General features: G+C 36.0%; 1 protein-coding gene across 9 annotated transcripts in view; it reads left to right on the top strand.

Moving 5' to 3' along the window:
- Positions 1 to 12,537, top strand: part of LOC145531520 (ankyrin repeat domain-containing protein 26-like) — a 71,524-nt gene that overhangs the window by 26,580 nt on the left and 32,407 nt on the right. For 2 of the 9 annotated variants that reach the window (XM_081554138.1, XM_081554139.1), the window contains exons 15-18: positions 3,956 to 4,026; positions 8,649 to 8,800; positions 10,233 to 10,400; positions 12,414 to 12,447. In XM_081554138.1, coding sequence (XP_081410264.1) covers positions 3,956 to 4,026; positions 8,649 to 8,800; positions 10,233 to 10,400; positions 12,414 to 12,447 — 425 coding nt within the window. Of the gene's footprint in view, positions 1 to 3,943; positions 4,027 to 8,648; positions 8,801 to 10,229; positions 10,401 to 12,413; positions 12,448 to 12,537 lie in introns of all 9 variants that reach the window. The other 7 variants (XM_081554137.1, XM_081554132.1, XM_081554136.1 and 4 more) reach the window with 4 other exon arrangements.

Genomic DNA, 12,537 nt, shown 5'->3' with positions numbered 1-12,537 from the left:
TTTGAAACCATCAGTTCTTTGGCACTCAGCCTTCTTTATGGTCCAACCCTCACACCCCTGTGTGACTACTGCAAAAATCATAGCTTTGACTGTACAGACCTTTGTCGGCAAAGTGGTGTCTTTGCTTTTTAATACAGTGTCTTGGTTTGTACCATTAATTAAGATAGTACCATTCATTAAAAGTGTTTTTAAAACCATGGTCTCTAGAACACACAATATTGTCATGCATAATTAAATGTAAAATAAATTAGACATAAATTTTGATAATAAAATATTTGTATGTTGAAGAAAATAATTATTAATAAAGTTCTTATGGAATACAGAATATGTAATAGAGATTGATTGAATCAAAGTAAGTAATACTAGAAAATTAGCAAGTAGGAAAAATGAGACACTAGTTAATGCCTCTTCATTAATGGCAGTGACGTGTAAGATATAATAAGCTGTGAAGGACTGGTGAGTTTGATGGGAGAGGAGGACATGGAACTCATTCTCTGAAGAAAGACTTCGTACAAGTTAGTCAGAGTTGTATTCTTACTGACATTCTAATAAATGGAAACTTTGTTTTCAGATTTTTCAGATTCCGATTCTACTAGTTTGAGCCTCAATAATGAGACTTATCAAAGAGCGGGGCATTTAGAAGTTGATCAGTGTCCACTGGTGTCACAGTCAATGACCAAAAATCAGGCAGCATCTACAGAATTTGGACAGATGACTGTAATAGATAAAAGATGAGTATTGGAGTGGTGTTTCTGATAGGGAATTACACGCTCCATGACCTGTGCCAATCTCAGCTGCCAGAAAACAGAGAAAGCAAACAAGGTAATGCAGAAGCCCAGAGCACTCAGCTGTGGGCCACATGGGCATGGCCTTACCATTATTCTGACAGTTCCAAATTAGATTTTGTGGCAAAACCTACCTTGTGCTGACTCCTTTTATGCAACCTACAGCCAAGCAGTACCTCTTAGCAAGGTGTTTGCATTCTTCCTCTGACCATAGTAATACAATAAATACAAAGAGAGTTAGGAGAAAGTAAGTTCGTTTACCCTAGTGTTTAGCATATGCCTGAAAGTGCGTAGCAGGATTATATTTAGAACTCTGGGACTAGTTGGGAGACCAAGGTAGACCTCTAAAGATTGCCTTCTCAAAATGTAACTTCATAGCAATATTGAAGGAGTGCTGTATCATTTAAAAGCAGTATATAGAAAGTCAATTCTGATTCTACTAGGATGCCCAGTCTGTTGAGTAACCATGTCTAATATGTGTTCTCCATAAATACCAATTAATTTAGCACCTTTAATCAGTCATATGATCAGAGCTATAGTAAGAAATCATATACTGTTTCTTTTTTTCACTCCTAGTTTTTTCTTTTCTATCTTCACCTTTAAGGTTAACTTTGTATTTACAAAAGATTCTCAGTTATTTCCTAGAATAGTGACTACCAGCTATAAACTCAAAGTGTTTTGTTTTTTTTTAATCTGTAGAAGTGACTTGTTTGCCCTTGTTTCTCCATTAGCTTGGTATGTCCACAAAACACAAATTCAGATAAAACCTACCCAGTCCCTTCAACGGAGGGAGATGTGAAATAGGAAAACTACAAAATAAATAGAAACAACTTCAGACAGTTCATGTAGATTGTTTCTCATCTCAGTCGATACCTTTTATAAAGTAACCAGCAGAGTCTACTCCTTCAGGGTCCCTGGATTTGTACATTTATTCATTTCATAAAGATTTATTCTATCCTGGTCTCAGAAAATTTTATATCCTAAATATTTCTGAAAACGCTCCCCCAGTTCAGGCCTGCATCACCTTTGTTTTTTCCATTATTAATGCCTTCAGATTCATCTCCCTCCATTTATTTGTATGCCCTTCAAATTCATTCCTCTTATAGCATTTAGAGTCACCTCTCTCAAAGCAAGTGTGACCGTGAACCACTCTTCAAATCACATTAATGTCCAGGCATCATAAAGTGACATGCGAGGCTGTCATAATCTGGCTTCTGCCTAAGTCTTCATCTCTTGCCCTTTCTGTCGTTTGCTGTGGAATTCTGAACTGCTGGTGATGCCCTCCTTACCTGTCCCTGTACTTCGACAGATATTTACCCTGTCGTGTGTGTGCTTCTCTCCCCGTCTTGTTACAGCCTTGCATGCCTTCCCTCTCCTTCCCTTGAACTGTGTAAGTCTCCGCTCAGGCATTATCTCTAGAAAAGCATTCCCTGACATCTTTTATCTACATTTTTCTTTAAACTCCAATGTCTAGTACAGAGCAGAAAGCTGATAAATAATTATTGAATAAAATAAATAAGGACTATATATACCAAGGTGATTTTTAAGAGCTTGTCCTGTGCAGTCTAGGAGCCAAGAAGATAGACAAGTGAAGAAATAATTTACAATTCAGGTGATGAAGATACACTAGAAAAATCTATAAAGTACTAAGGGTCAGTTCAGTTCAGTCGCTCAGTCATGTCCGACTCTTTGCGACCCCATGAATCGCAGCACGCCAGGCCTCTCTGTCCATCACCAACTCCCGGAGTCTACCCAAACCCATGTCCATTGAGTCGGTGATGCCATCCAGCCATCTCATCCTCTGTCGTCCCCCTCTGCTCCTGCCCCCAATCCTTCCCAGCATTACGATCTTTTCCAATGAGTCAACTCTTCTCATGAGGTGGCCAAAATATTGGAGTTTCAGCTTCAACATCAGTCCTTCCAATGAACACCCAGGATTGATCTCCTTTAGGATGGACTGGTTGGATCTCCTTGCAGTCCAAGGGACTCTCAAGAGTCTTCTCCAACACCACAGTTCAGAAGCATCAATTCTGCAGTGCTCAGCTTTCTTCACCGTCCAACTCTCACATCCATACACGACCACTGAAAAAACCATAGCCTTGACTAGACGGACTTTTGTTGGCAAAGTAATGTCTCTGCTTTTAAATATGCTATCTAGGTTGGTCATAACCTTCCTTCCAAGGAGTAAGTGTCTTTTAATTTCATGGCTGCAATCACCATCAGCAGTGGTTTTGGAGCCCAAAAAAATAAAGTCTGACACTGTTTCCACTGTTTCCCCATCTATTTGCCATGAAGTGATGGGACCAGATGCCATGATCTTAGTTTTCTGAACGTTGAGCTTGAAGCCAACTTTTTCACTCTCCTCTTTCACTTTCATCAAGAGGCTCTTTAGTTCTTCTTCACTTTCTGCCATAAGGGTGGTGTCATCTGCATATCTGAGGTTATTGATATTTCTCCCGGCAATCTTGATTCCAGCTTGTGTTTCTTCCAGCCCAGAGTTTCTCATGATGTACTCTGCATTTAAGTTAAATAAGCAGGGTGACAATATACAGCCTTGACGTACTCCTTTTCCTATTTGGAACCAGTCTGTTGTTCCATGTCACTACAAGGAAAGGGATACCTGTTTATTTGAGGAAAGACAGCTGTAATCAAGGACAACTTCACAAAGCAGGTTGTGTCTTAAAAGATGAAAAGTAATTTGTCAGAAGAGTACAGGGTAGCATTTCAGATTAAGGAACTGATAAAAGCATAAAAATTAAGAGGAATTTTGTAAACCATGAATAATGTTTCAGTTGAAGCTTGGCATGTTAAAAAGGTACTGTTATGAAGTAGAGAAGAGAATGTATTGTTAGTTTATATGTCTATCCTGTATTTGGAAAATTTGTTTGGTTTCTGATTGTTTTGTTCATTGATGTTGGATGATTTTGTGAGTGACTCTTTGAGCTGTTTGTGTGCCTGTATCCTGGTGACATCTGGTATTTCCCAAATCGTTTGCTGAAATTTTAGATCATTGGAAGTATTTCTTAAAGAAGTAAATATTCAGCTGAAGATTAAGATTGATTTAAGTTGTCATTTGATACAATGTTTTAAATCTATATTTTAAATAAAGATTATGTCTTTTATCTAAATATTCTAAGTAATTTTAACTAACCATACAGATTTGTCAGCAGAACTAGACTTAGAAATGACATCAGGGGAAGAAGAAGAAAAACCAGTTGGAGATGAAAATAACCATTCCCAGGTATGTAAAAATGTAAATTAAAATTTCTGGTTTAATACTGTTTCCTGTGCTTCAACACCATAATACAGTGTATAACAGAGGTCATAACAAATAAAATTGCCTCTCAAAATTAGCCTTTTAGAATCAATAGATAATTTAATAGTTTTTATGACACCTTAATTATAAAACTTCAAATATTGTTAGAATCTATTATATTTATAGTTTGTTTTTGGAATTGAGGGAAAAAAATTTCCTGACTATTGTTTACTTCTTCCATTTTTATAACTTCATTACATGATTAAGAAGGTGATATCAAATACTGAATTGTAAGATTAAACAGTTGAAATTATGAACAATATGACAATGATGGTCCCTGACCTAAATACATGTAGAGAGAAATCATTCCCAGTGGTTCTAGGTTTTCCGTTGAAATTGCCAGACAGTGATGCCAAGATGAAAGATTCATTCTGTCTGTGATCTCAGCATAATTGATTAGGGATGTACATTCAGGGAGAGAGTGGGGTCGTAGAATCAACCCAGTTACCTATTAAGAGAATCGAAGCTTCCAGACTGGACCTTTGTTGTTAGGGCACAAATAATAGCTTTCTAATTTATCTCATTTTGGGGTGAGAAATCAGTAAATATTACTAAAAATGCTTTATCCACTTTCATTGGTAGATATTAGAATATAATATAACTAATTGAATTTAAGGGCTTCCTTGGTAGCTCAGCTGGTAAAGAATCTGCCTGCAATGCAGGAGACCCCAGTTCGTTTCCTGGGTCAGGAAGTTCCCCTGGAGAAGTGTTCGGCTACCCACTCCAGTATTGTTGGGCTCCCCTGGTGGCTCAGACGGTAAAGAATCCACCTGTAATGTGTGAGACCTGGGTTCAGTCCCTGGCTTGGGAAGATCTCCTGGAGGAAGACGTAGCAACCTACTCCAGGATTCTTGCCTGGAGAATCCTCATGGACAGAGGAGCCTGGTGGGCTACAGTTCTTAGGGATGGAAAGAGTCAGACACGACCGAGCACACACATAACTGAATGTAAGCAGGTAATATGTATTGATGAATAATACTATCATAATATATAATATGCATTAAAGTTTAGGGATTTGTTCCTCTTTCTGATTGTTGTTAATTTGATTTTGACTCCTAGTAATATAAAGTTTGTCTGTTTTGCACATATTCTAAAAAAAAAAAAAAACAAAAATCTTACAAATGTGCTGTAGGGACTCCCTATTTAAGATAAAGTGAGATGAAATATTTTTGAGTGAGGAAGCCTTGGTAACATTAAAAATCATCTAATTCATTTTTGGTAGATTTAACATATATGAATTGTTTAATTCAAACAGTGACAAAATTGGGTTTGTGAGTTCATGTTTTTCGCCTATTTTAGGCTAAGGCAAGTTATTTTTCACTTCTTACTTGTGATCTGGTGATAGCTAAGCATAGATTAAGAAGTTTAAGAATTAAATTTTAGTAAATTTAAGATTTCCAACATGGCCACCTCAGGATATTTTTAATAACAAATACATGTACTCCCTTCTCTTTATGTATTTAATAACAATAAAAATAAAATAAAAATTAAAAAATAAATTAATTAAAAAAAATTAATAACAAAGACATGTACTCCCTTCCCAATACATGTACAAGGCTCAGCTAGTAAAGAATTTGCCTGCAATGCAGGAAACCTGGGCTCGATTCCTGGGTTGGGAAGATCCCCTAGAGAAGGAAAAGACTCTGGCCTGGGGAACTCCATGGTCTGTATAGTCCATAGGGTTACAAAGAGTCAGACATGGCTAAATGGCTTCCACTTTAACTTTCACATGTACTCCGATGTATTCTTTAATCATCACTTGCAGATGTTTCTTTTGAGACGGACCTTTCCATTATGTTGTTTACTAAAATATAGTAAGTTTTGACACATGTGATTTTGTCACATAGGTAGTATAAACTTCCACCCCCCAAAAATTAAGTGTTTATCTCCAAAGGAGAAAACTGAGTTTTGAGATGCTGTGAGATTTTTCTTCCTTCCAGTAATAGAGTTTAAAATTTCTTTGTTTGCTTGTTTGCTCTTTTGTGTAAGAAGTGCCTTGACTGAATTTTAACAACAGACAGAAATCTGTAGGTATTCTCCTTTAAAAGAAAAAGGAGATCAGCCCTATTCCCAGCTAAAGCATTAAATTTCTTTGGCAAAGTCACGCTTTTAACTTATCTGATTCATTTGATGAATTCATTTGGTAATTTATCAGATTCAAGGTTACCGAATGTTATCATCTCTTTTGGTGCCATAAAATGCTAGAGAATGCCACTTTAGGGGCTTTGAAGAAATCATTTAGTTTATCTTTGTGTTTGATGTTAGGAATGGTTCTAATTTCATTCTTTTACATGTAGCTATCCAGTTTTCCCAGCACCATTTATTGAAAAGGCTGTCTTTGCCCCATTGTATATTCTTGCCTCTTTTGTTAAAAATAAGGTACCCATAGGTGCATGGGTTTATTTCTGGGCTTTCAATCTTGTTCCATTGGTCTATATTTCTGTTTTTATGCCAGCACCATCCTGGCTTGATGACTGTAGCTTTATAGTATAATCTGAAGTCAAGAAGGTTGATTTCTTCAGCTCAATTGGATTAAAATGGATTAAAGACCTAAATGTAAGACTAGAAACTGTAAAACCCTTAGAGGAAAACATAGGCGGAACACTCGATGACATAAATCAAAGCAAGATCATCTGTGACCCACCTCCTGGAGTAATGGAAATAAAAACAAGTAAACAAGTGGGACCTGATTAAACTTTAAAGCTTTTGCACAGCAAAGGAAACTTATAAGCAAGGTGAACAGATAACCCTCTAGAATGGGAGAAAATAATAGCAAATGAAACCACTGACAAAAGATTAATTTCCAAAATATACAAGCAGCTCATGCAACTCAATACCAGAAAAACAAACAACCCAATCAAAAAGTGGGAAGAAGACCTAAACAGACATTTCTCCAAAGAAGACATACAGGTGGCTAACAAACACATGAGAAGATGTTCAACATCGCTCATTATTAGAGAAATACAAATCAAAACTACAGTGAGATATCACCTCACACCAGTCAGAATGGCCATCATCAAAAAGTCTACAAGCAATAAATGCTGGAGAGGGTGTGGAGAAAAGGGAACGCTCTTGCACTGTTGGTGGGAATATAAATTGATCCAGTCACTATGGATGACTATGGAGATTCCTTAAAAAACTAGGAATAAAACTACCATATGACCCAGCAATCCCACTCCTAGGCATATACCCTGAGGAATCCAAAGTTGAAAAAGACATATGTATCCCATCACTCATTGCAGCACTGTTTACAATAGCTGGAAACTGGAAGTGACCTGGATGTCCATCAACAAATGAATGGATAAAGAAGTTGTGGTTCATATACACAATGGAATATTACTCAGCGGTAAAAAGTTACACCTTTGAGTCAGTTCTAATGAGGTGGATGAACCTAGACCTATTATAGAGAGTGAAGTAAGTCAGAAAGAGAAAGATAAATATTGTATTCCAATGCATATATATGGAATCTAGAAAAATGGTACTGAAGAATTTACTTACAGGGCAGCAGTGAAGAAAGACATAGAGAATAGACTTATGGACTTGGGGAGAGAGGAAGAGAGGGTGAGATGTATGGAAAGAGTAACATGGAAACTTACATTACCATATGTAAAAAGGTAGCCAACGGGAATTTGCTGTATGGCTTAGGAAACTCAAACAGGGGCTCTGTATCAACCTAGAGGGGTGGGAAGGGGAGGGATATGGGAGGGAGGTTCAAAAGGTGGGGGATATAGGTATATCTTTGGCTGATTCATGTTGAGGTTTGACAGAAAACAACAAAATTCTGTAAAGCAATTATCGTTCAATTAAAAAATAAATTAAAAAAAGAAAAAATAAAAAAAAATCATTTAACCTTTCTTGATTTTACTCCTGTTTCTGGCAAAGTGTGGCTACAGTAGGTAATTATTTCTATACCCTCTAGCTATAAAGTTTGATGGTTATTGAATGTGGAGTTGGGAAGCATTTTTTATATACCGGAATTCCATATTAACAACTCATCAGTTTCACTCTGCTCCATGTGTTTTGGTAAACTTTGGTTCATATATTTCAGTGAACACCGTCACTTTTTTTTGTTACATCCTGGATCCAAATGAACAAAGAAATGTAAAAGGCAGTGGGGAAAGAATAGCTTTAGTGCAGAAAGAAAAATATTTCCTTTCTGTTTTTGAGGTACTAAGGTGTCACATCCTCTAAATCTGGCTGTTTAATGGAAAATCGAGGTGGTAAAGACTGAAGAGGACAGATTTTGTGTGTTTTGTCTTTTTATTTCTCTAACTCTTCCAGTTAGATGGGGAAGACTGGGGGTGAATAATTGCATCATCTTAAGAAAGCCTTTTTTGAAATTTTGGAAATTTTGTTTCTTTTCATCAAACAGAAGCAGGATTTACAAATATTTTAGTGACTTGTTAGTGATAAAATTAAAGCACAAAAAGATTTTTATCACTTAAAATCAGGCCAAACCCTGAGTCAAATAATAAAATTAATGAAAACAAAAAAGGTGTTTATAATAAAGTAACAACGTTTTTCTTAGTGTCAAACTTTCGTTAAAGGTTGAAGAAGAAAAGAAGCACAAAAGTAGTGAAGTGGAAGTGTTAGACAATGTATGTGATGCTGCTGATGAGAGTGGATTGATTCAGCAGAGAAAGAGTGGAGGAAACAGCAACCAGGAGTTTCCTGCTTTGGAGAATGAAGGTTCTGATAGGTAAGCCTGTATCAGTATTTAACAGCAGGTCAATTGTTATTTTTCTGTGAAATAAGTTCTAACTTGAGCTAATGGTTGTGATTAACACATTTTACATTTTGCTAGGGACATAGTTATTTTTATTCTTTTGTCCTTTAGCCATAATAGTAATTTGTTAACATACCACCATATTACAATTAGAGTATTCCAAATTTGACTGCCTACTTGCCTTTACTAGTGTGTTGTATATTTAAATATATTTTATGCCACTACTTAACATCTTTTCATTTCAGTTTGAGGACTTCTTTCAGCATTTCTTATGAGACAGGTCTAGTGCTGAGGAACTCCCTCAGCTCTGGTTTCTCTGGGAAAGTTTTTATTTCTCCCTCATTTCTGAAAGATAACTTTTCTGGATAGAGTGTTCTTGGTTGGCAAGTTTTTTTCTCATATCCCTTTGAGTATGTCCATGGATGGAAGCCAAATTGATGTTGGTGGTGGGGGAACTGGTCTTTCAGCCATAATGCTGACATCACTCCATCATGTGGGTGGTTAAAAGTAAACTACCCCCCCCCCCCGCCAAATATTTCCTTGATTTCTTCTTTCATGGTATATGTGCTCCGTGTCATTTAAAAAATCATCCAAATTAAGCGTTCTTTTTTCTTTTTTTTTGGCTGCACTGGGTCTTTGCTGCTGCAGTGCTTGGGCTTCTCATTGTGGTGGCTTCTCTTGATGCTGAGGATGGGCTCTAAGGTGCTGGTTTCAGTAGTTGTGCAGCATGGGTTTAGTTACCCCATGGCATGTGGGATCTTCCTGGACCAGGGATCAAACCAGTGCCCTCTCATTGGCAGGCAGACTCCTAAGTACTGGACCACCAGGGAAATTCCTAAATTAAACATTATTGTATTTAAAAGCAAAACAAAAAATATAGTGTAAATCTAATTATGACTCCCATGTCTAAGAGTCATTGTGTTTAGGCAGTGAACTCCAGGTTTCCAGTGTAGCCCTTGAGGTTCTTCCCAGTGTCTTTCCAAAGATGCATGTCTCTGCTTTCTTCCATATGTTTTGTACTTTTCCTTCCAGATTCCTAGGAAACAGCCTAGATGCCACGTGCCTGATCTTTGTGCTCACATTCTAATCTCCAAATAGAATGATTTTCTCTCTTTTTTCTTCTTCATGACCTCCTCTCTTCACTTCTTTTGTAAAGCCTTCCTTATTTCACTGATAACTTTTATATGTCAACTCTTACATATCATGTCATATCATAATTGTATATCTGTCTTTGAAGCAAGAATTTTTGTTTTCTTGCATATGGTTGGTACTTCATAACTATTTTGTGAATTAATCAATGACTTAAGATGGGCAAGAGTTGGAATTTTACAAGAATTGTTTTTTTATTCTTTATCAGTTGAATTACTAGAGAACGTTGGCTTTTTTGTGGATTTTTTTAAAGTAGCGATCTTGGCGTGCATAGGAAGGAAATAAAGAAAAAGGACAATGGCAAATGGGCACCAGAAGAATGTGTGATTGCACCAATATTTGAAAAGACCAATTCACTGACTGGTGGTCTGCTGCACGTGAACGATGACAGCATTTTAAGTGAAGTGGATCAGGATGATGACAGGTAATTTCTACAAATTCTTTATTTCTAGGGGAAGAAATAAGCACTGAATACATCTTCTGCAAATAGAGCAGCATAATAAAGTGTACAGGCCAAGACAAGAGATTCCTCAACTATAGTGGACAAGCACTGCTGAAAAAAGGTTAAGGTGAGGACCAGTGCCTTTGGCCAGAAATCGTTTCAGTAAATAGTCTCCTTGAAAGCTGAACTGTAGTGAATACACGTAAACAGCTCCATAGGGAATATTTGCTGGGACAGGCAATGGAGAACTAGATGGTAACTGAAGAGGAATGTGGAGTTCAAAGGAGTTTCTTGTTTTATGTTAAGATGGGAGCTTTTAGAGTATGTATGCTGTTAGAAATGAACCAGTAGAGGACATGTTTATTCAGTTTAATCTTGTTTGCATTTTCAGTATTAGAAAGCTTATTGATTGTATGACATTATTTTTAAACTATTACAGTAAACTAATTGTACATGATACTTCTGTTCGTATATAGTTTTATATCAACTATATATAGTTCATATATAGTTTTATGGTAAGGGCTTGTTTGTTGGTTCTAAAGTGTAATATTCCTATGTAATTGCATGTGCAGATGATTAGTTCAGTTAATTCTATCATACATAGATTTTAAAAAATTATATAATCGTGAATTTACAAACACTTAGGCTATACTGAATAGGATTTGATTATTCCTTGATGATTCTAGTTGATAGTAACATCGTGAGTAGCTATGATTTTGTAAGGTACTCTGAAACATTCCATCATATCAACTTCATAGTTGTTTATAGATTCCAAGGAAAAGGGGAAAATTTTGTTTATATTCAATAGAAAAAAACTACTAACAATCTTTCACAAATGATTTTGATTTATAAAGCTCTAAATTAGAAAAACTATGCTTCCCATCATAAGAGTGTTATTAACATGTATTGTATGCTCAATAAGTGTATATCATATGCATGAATAAACAGTAGAATGGTTGAATGAATGCCTACCAATAAATTTCTTTACAAAAAGCAAGTCTTTAGTGAAAGTAGATTTCCAGTATTGCCTACCTCTAAAGTCTTTTTCTTTTTTGAGAAACAAGTGTTAAGATTCAGAAATTATTATTTATAGTTATAACTGGACATGGAATAATAATATGGATTCATTTGCTATCATTACTTAAGAAGACTTATTTAAATATTACTTTCTCAGCATATTTTGGAACCACAGTGTTGAAGCCAGATTTCCTGGGTTTGAATTCTGGGTCTGTTGGTGACCCTGCTGTGTGGGCTTGGCAGCCTTTTCCATTTCTTCCTATGTAGAGGACCTAATGTATTACCTATCTCCCAGAATGTTTGTAAGGATTAAAATGCCGTTAAGACATGTAAATTGCTTATAATAATTTATAGCCGTTGCATAGGAAGTCCTCAGAAGGCTAATATCATCGTTGTTAAAAACAGGTTTCACCATTCCATGTTCGATGCATGAGACAAGGGCTCAGGGCCGGGGCAATGGGATGACCCAGAGGGATGGGATGGGGAGGGAGGTGGGTGGGGGGTCCAGGAAGGGGAACACATGTAAACCCATGGCTGATTCATGTCAATGTATGGCAAAAACTATTACAATATTGTAAAGTAATTAGCCCCCAACTAAAATAAATAAATTTATAAAAAAAAAAAAAAAAATAGGTTTCTTTCTTATAAGGACTTAAGGAATACTTCCCAGATAGGTTTTATTGCTGTAAAATGTAGTTCTTATTGAAAATGACAACTGCAAAAAATCCTGGTATACTGCTTCCCATCACATAATCCAAGTAATGTTATGTTTTTCCTTTTCTTTGATCTAAATTCAATGCTTTATTAGTATTATAAATATATTTTCTTTGTCCTTTAATGTTACTCTTCTTTATTGTTTTAATCCTTTTATAAAAAATTACTTACCAATGCAAATGCATAGGTTTTATATAAAAAACAAAAGTTTAAATATTTGTAAGTATTTAATATTAGCCTGAAAAGAATCATTTGTTTTTTTAGGCCTGCAAAGAAAACATCTAATGAAAAGAACAAGGTATAGTCAAAAAGTTAACTATAAAAAGTATTTTCCTGGTAAAAAATACTTCGTAAAAGGAATGTTGACAAAATATAAAATCTTCCTTTG

This window comes from Giraffa tippelskirchi, chromosome 13 (assembly GCF_054371585.1).
Source record: "Giraffa tippelskirchi isolate mGirTip1 chromosome 13, T2T-mGirTip1v1.2.pri, whole genome shotgun sequence".
Lineage (NCBI taxonomy): Eukaryota > Metazoa > Chordata > Mammalia > Artiodactyla > Giraffidae > Giraffa > Giraffa tippelskirchi.
This window is presented reverse-complemented; position numbering and strand designations above follow the sequence as displayed.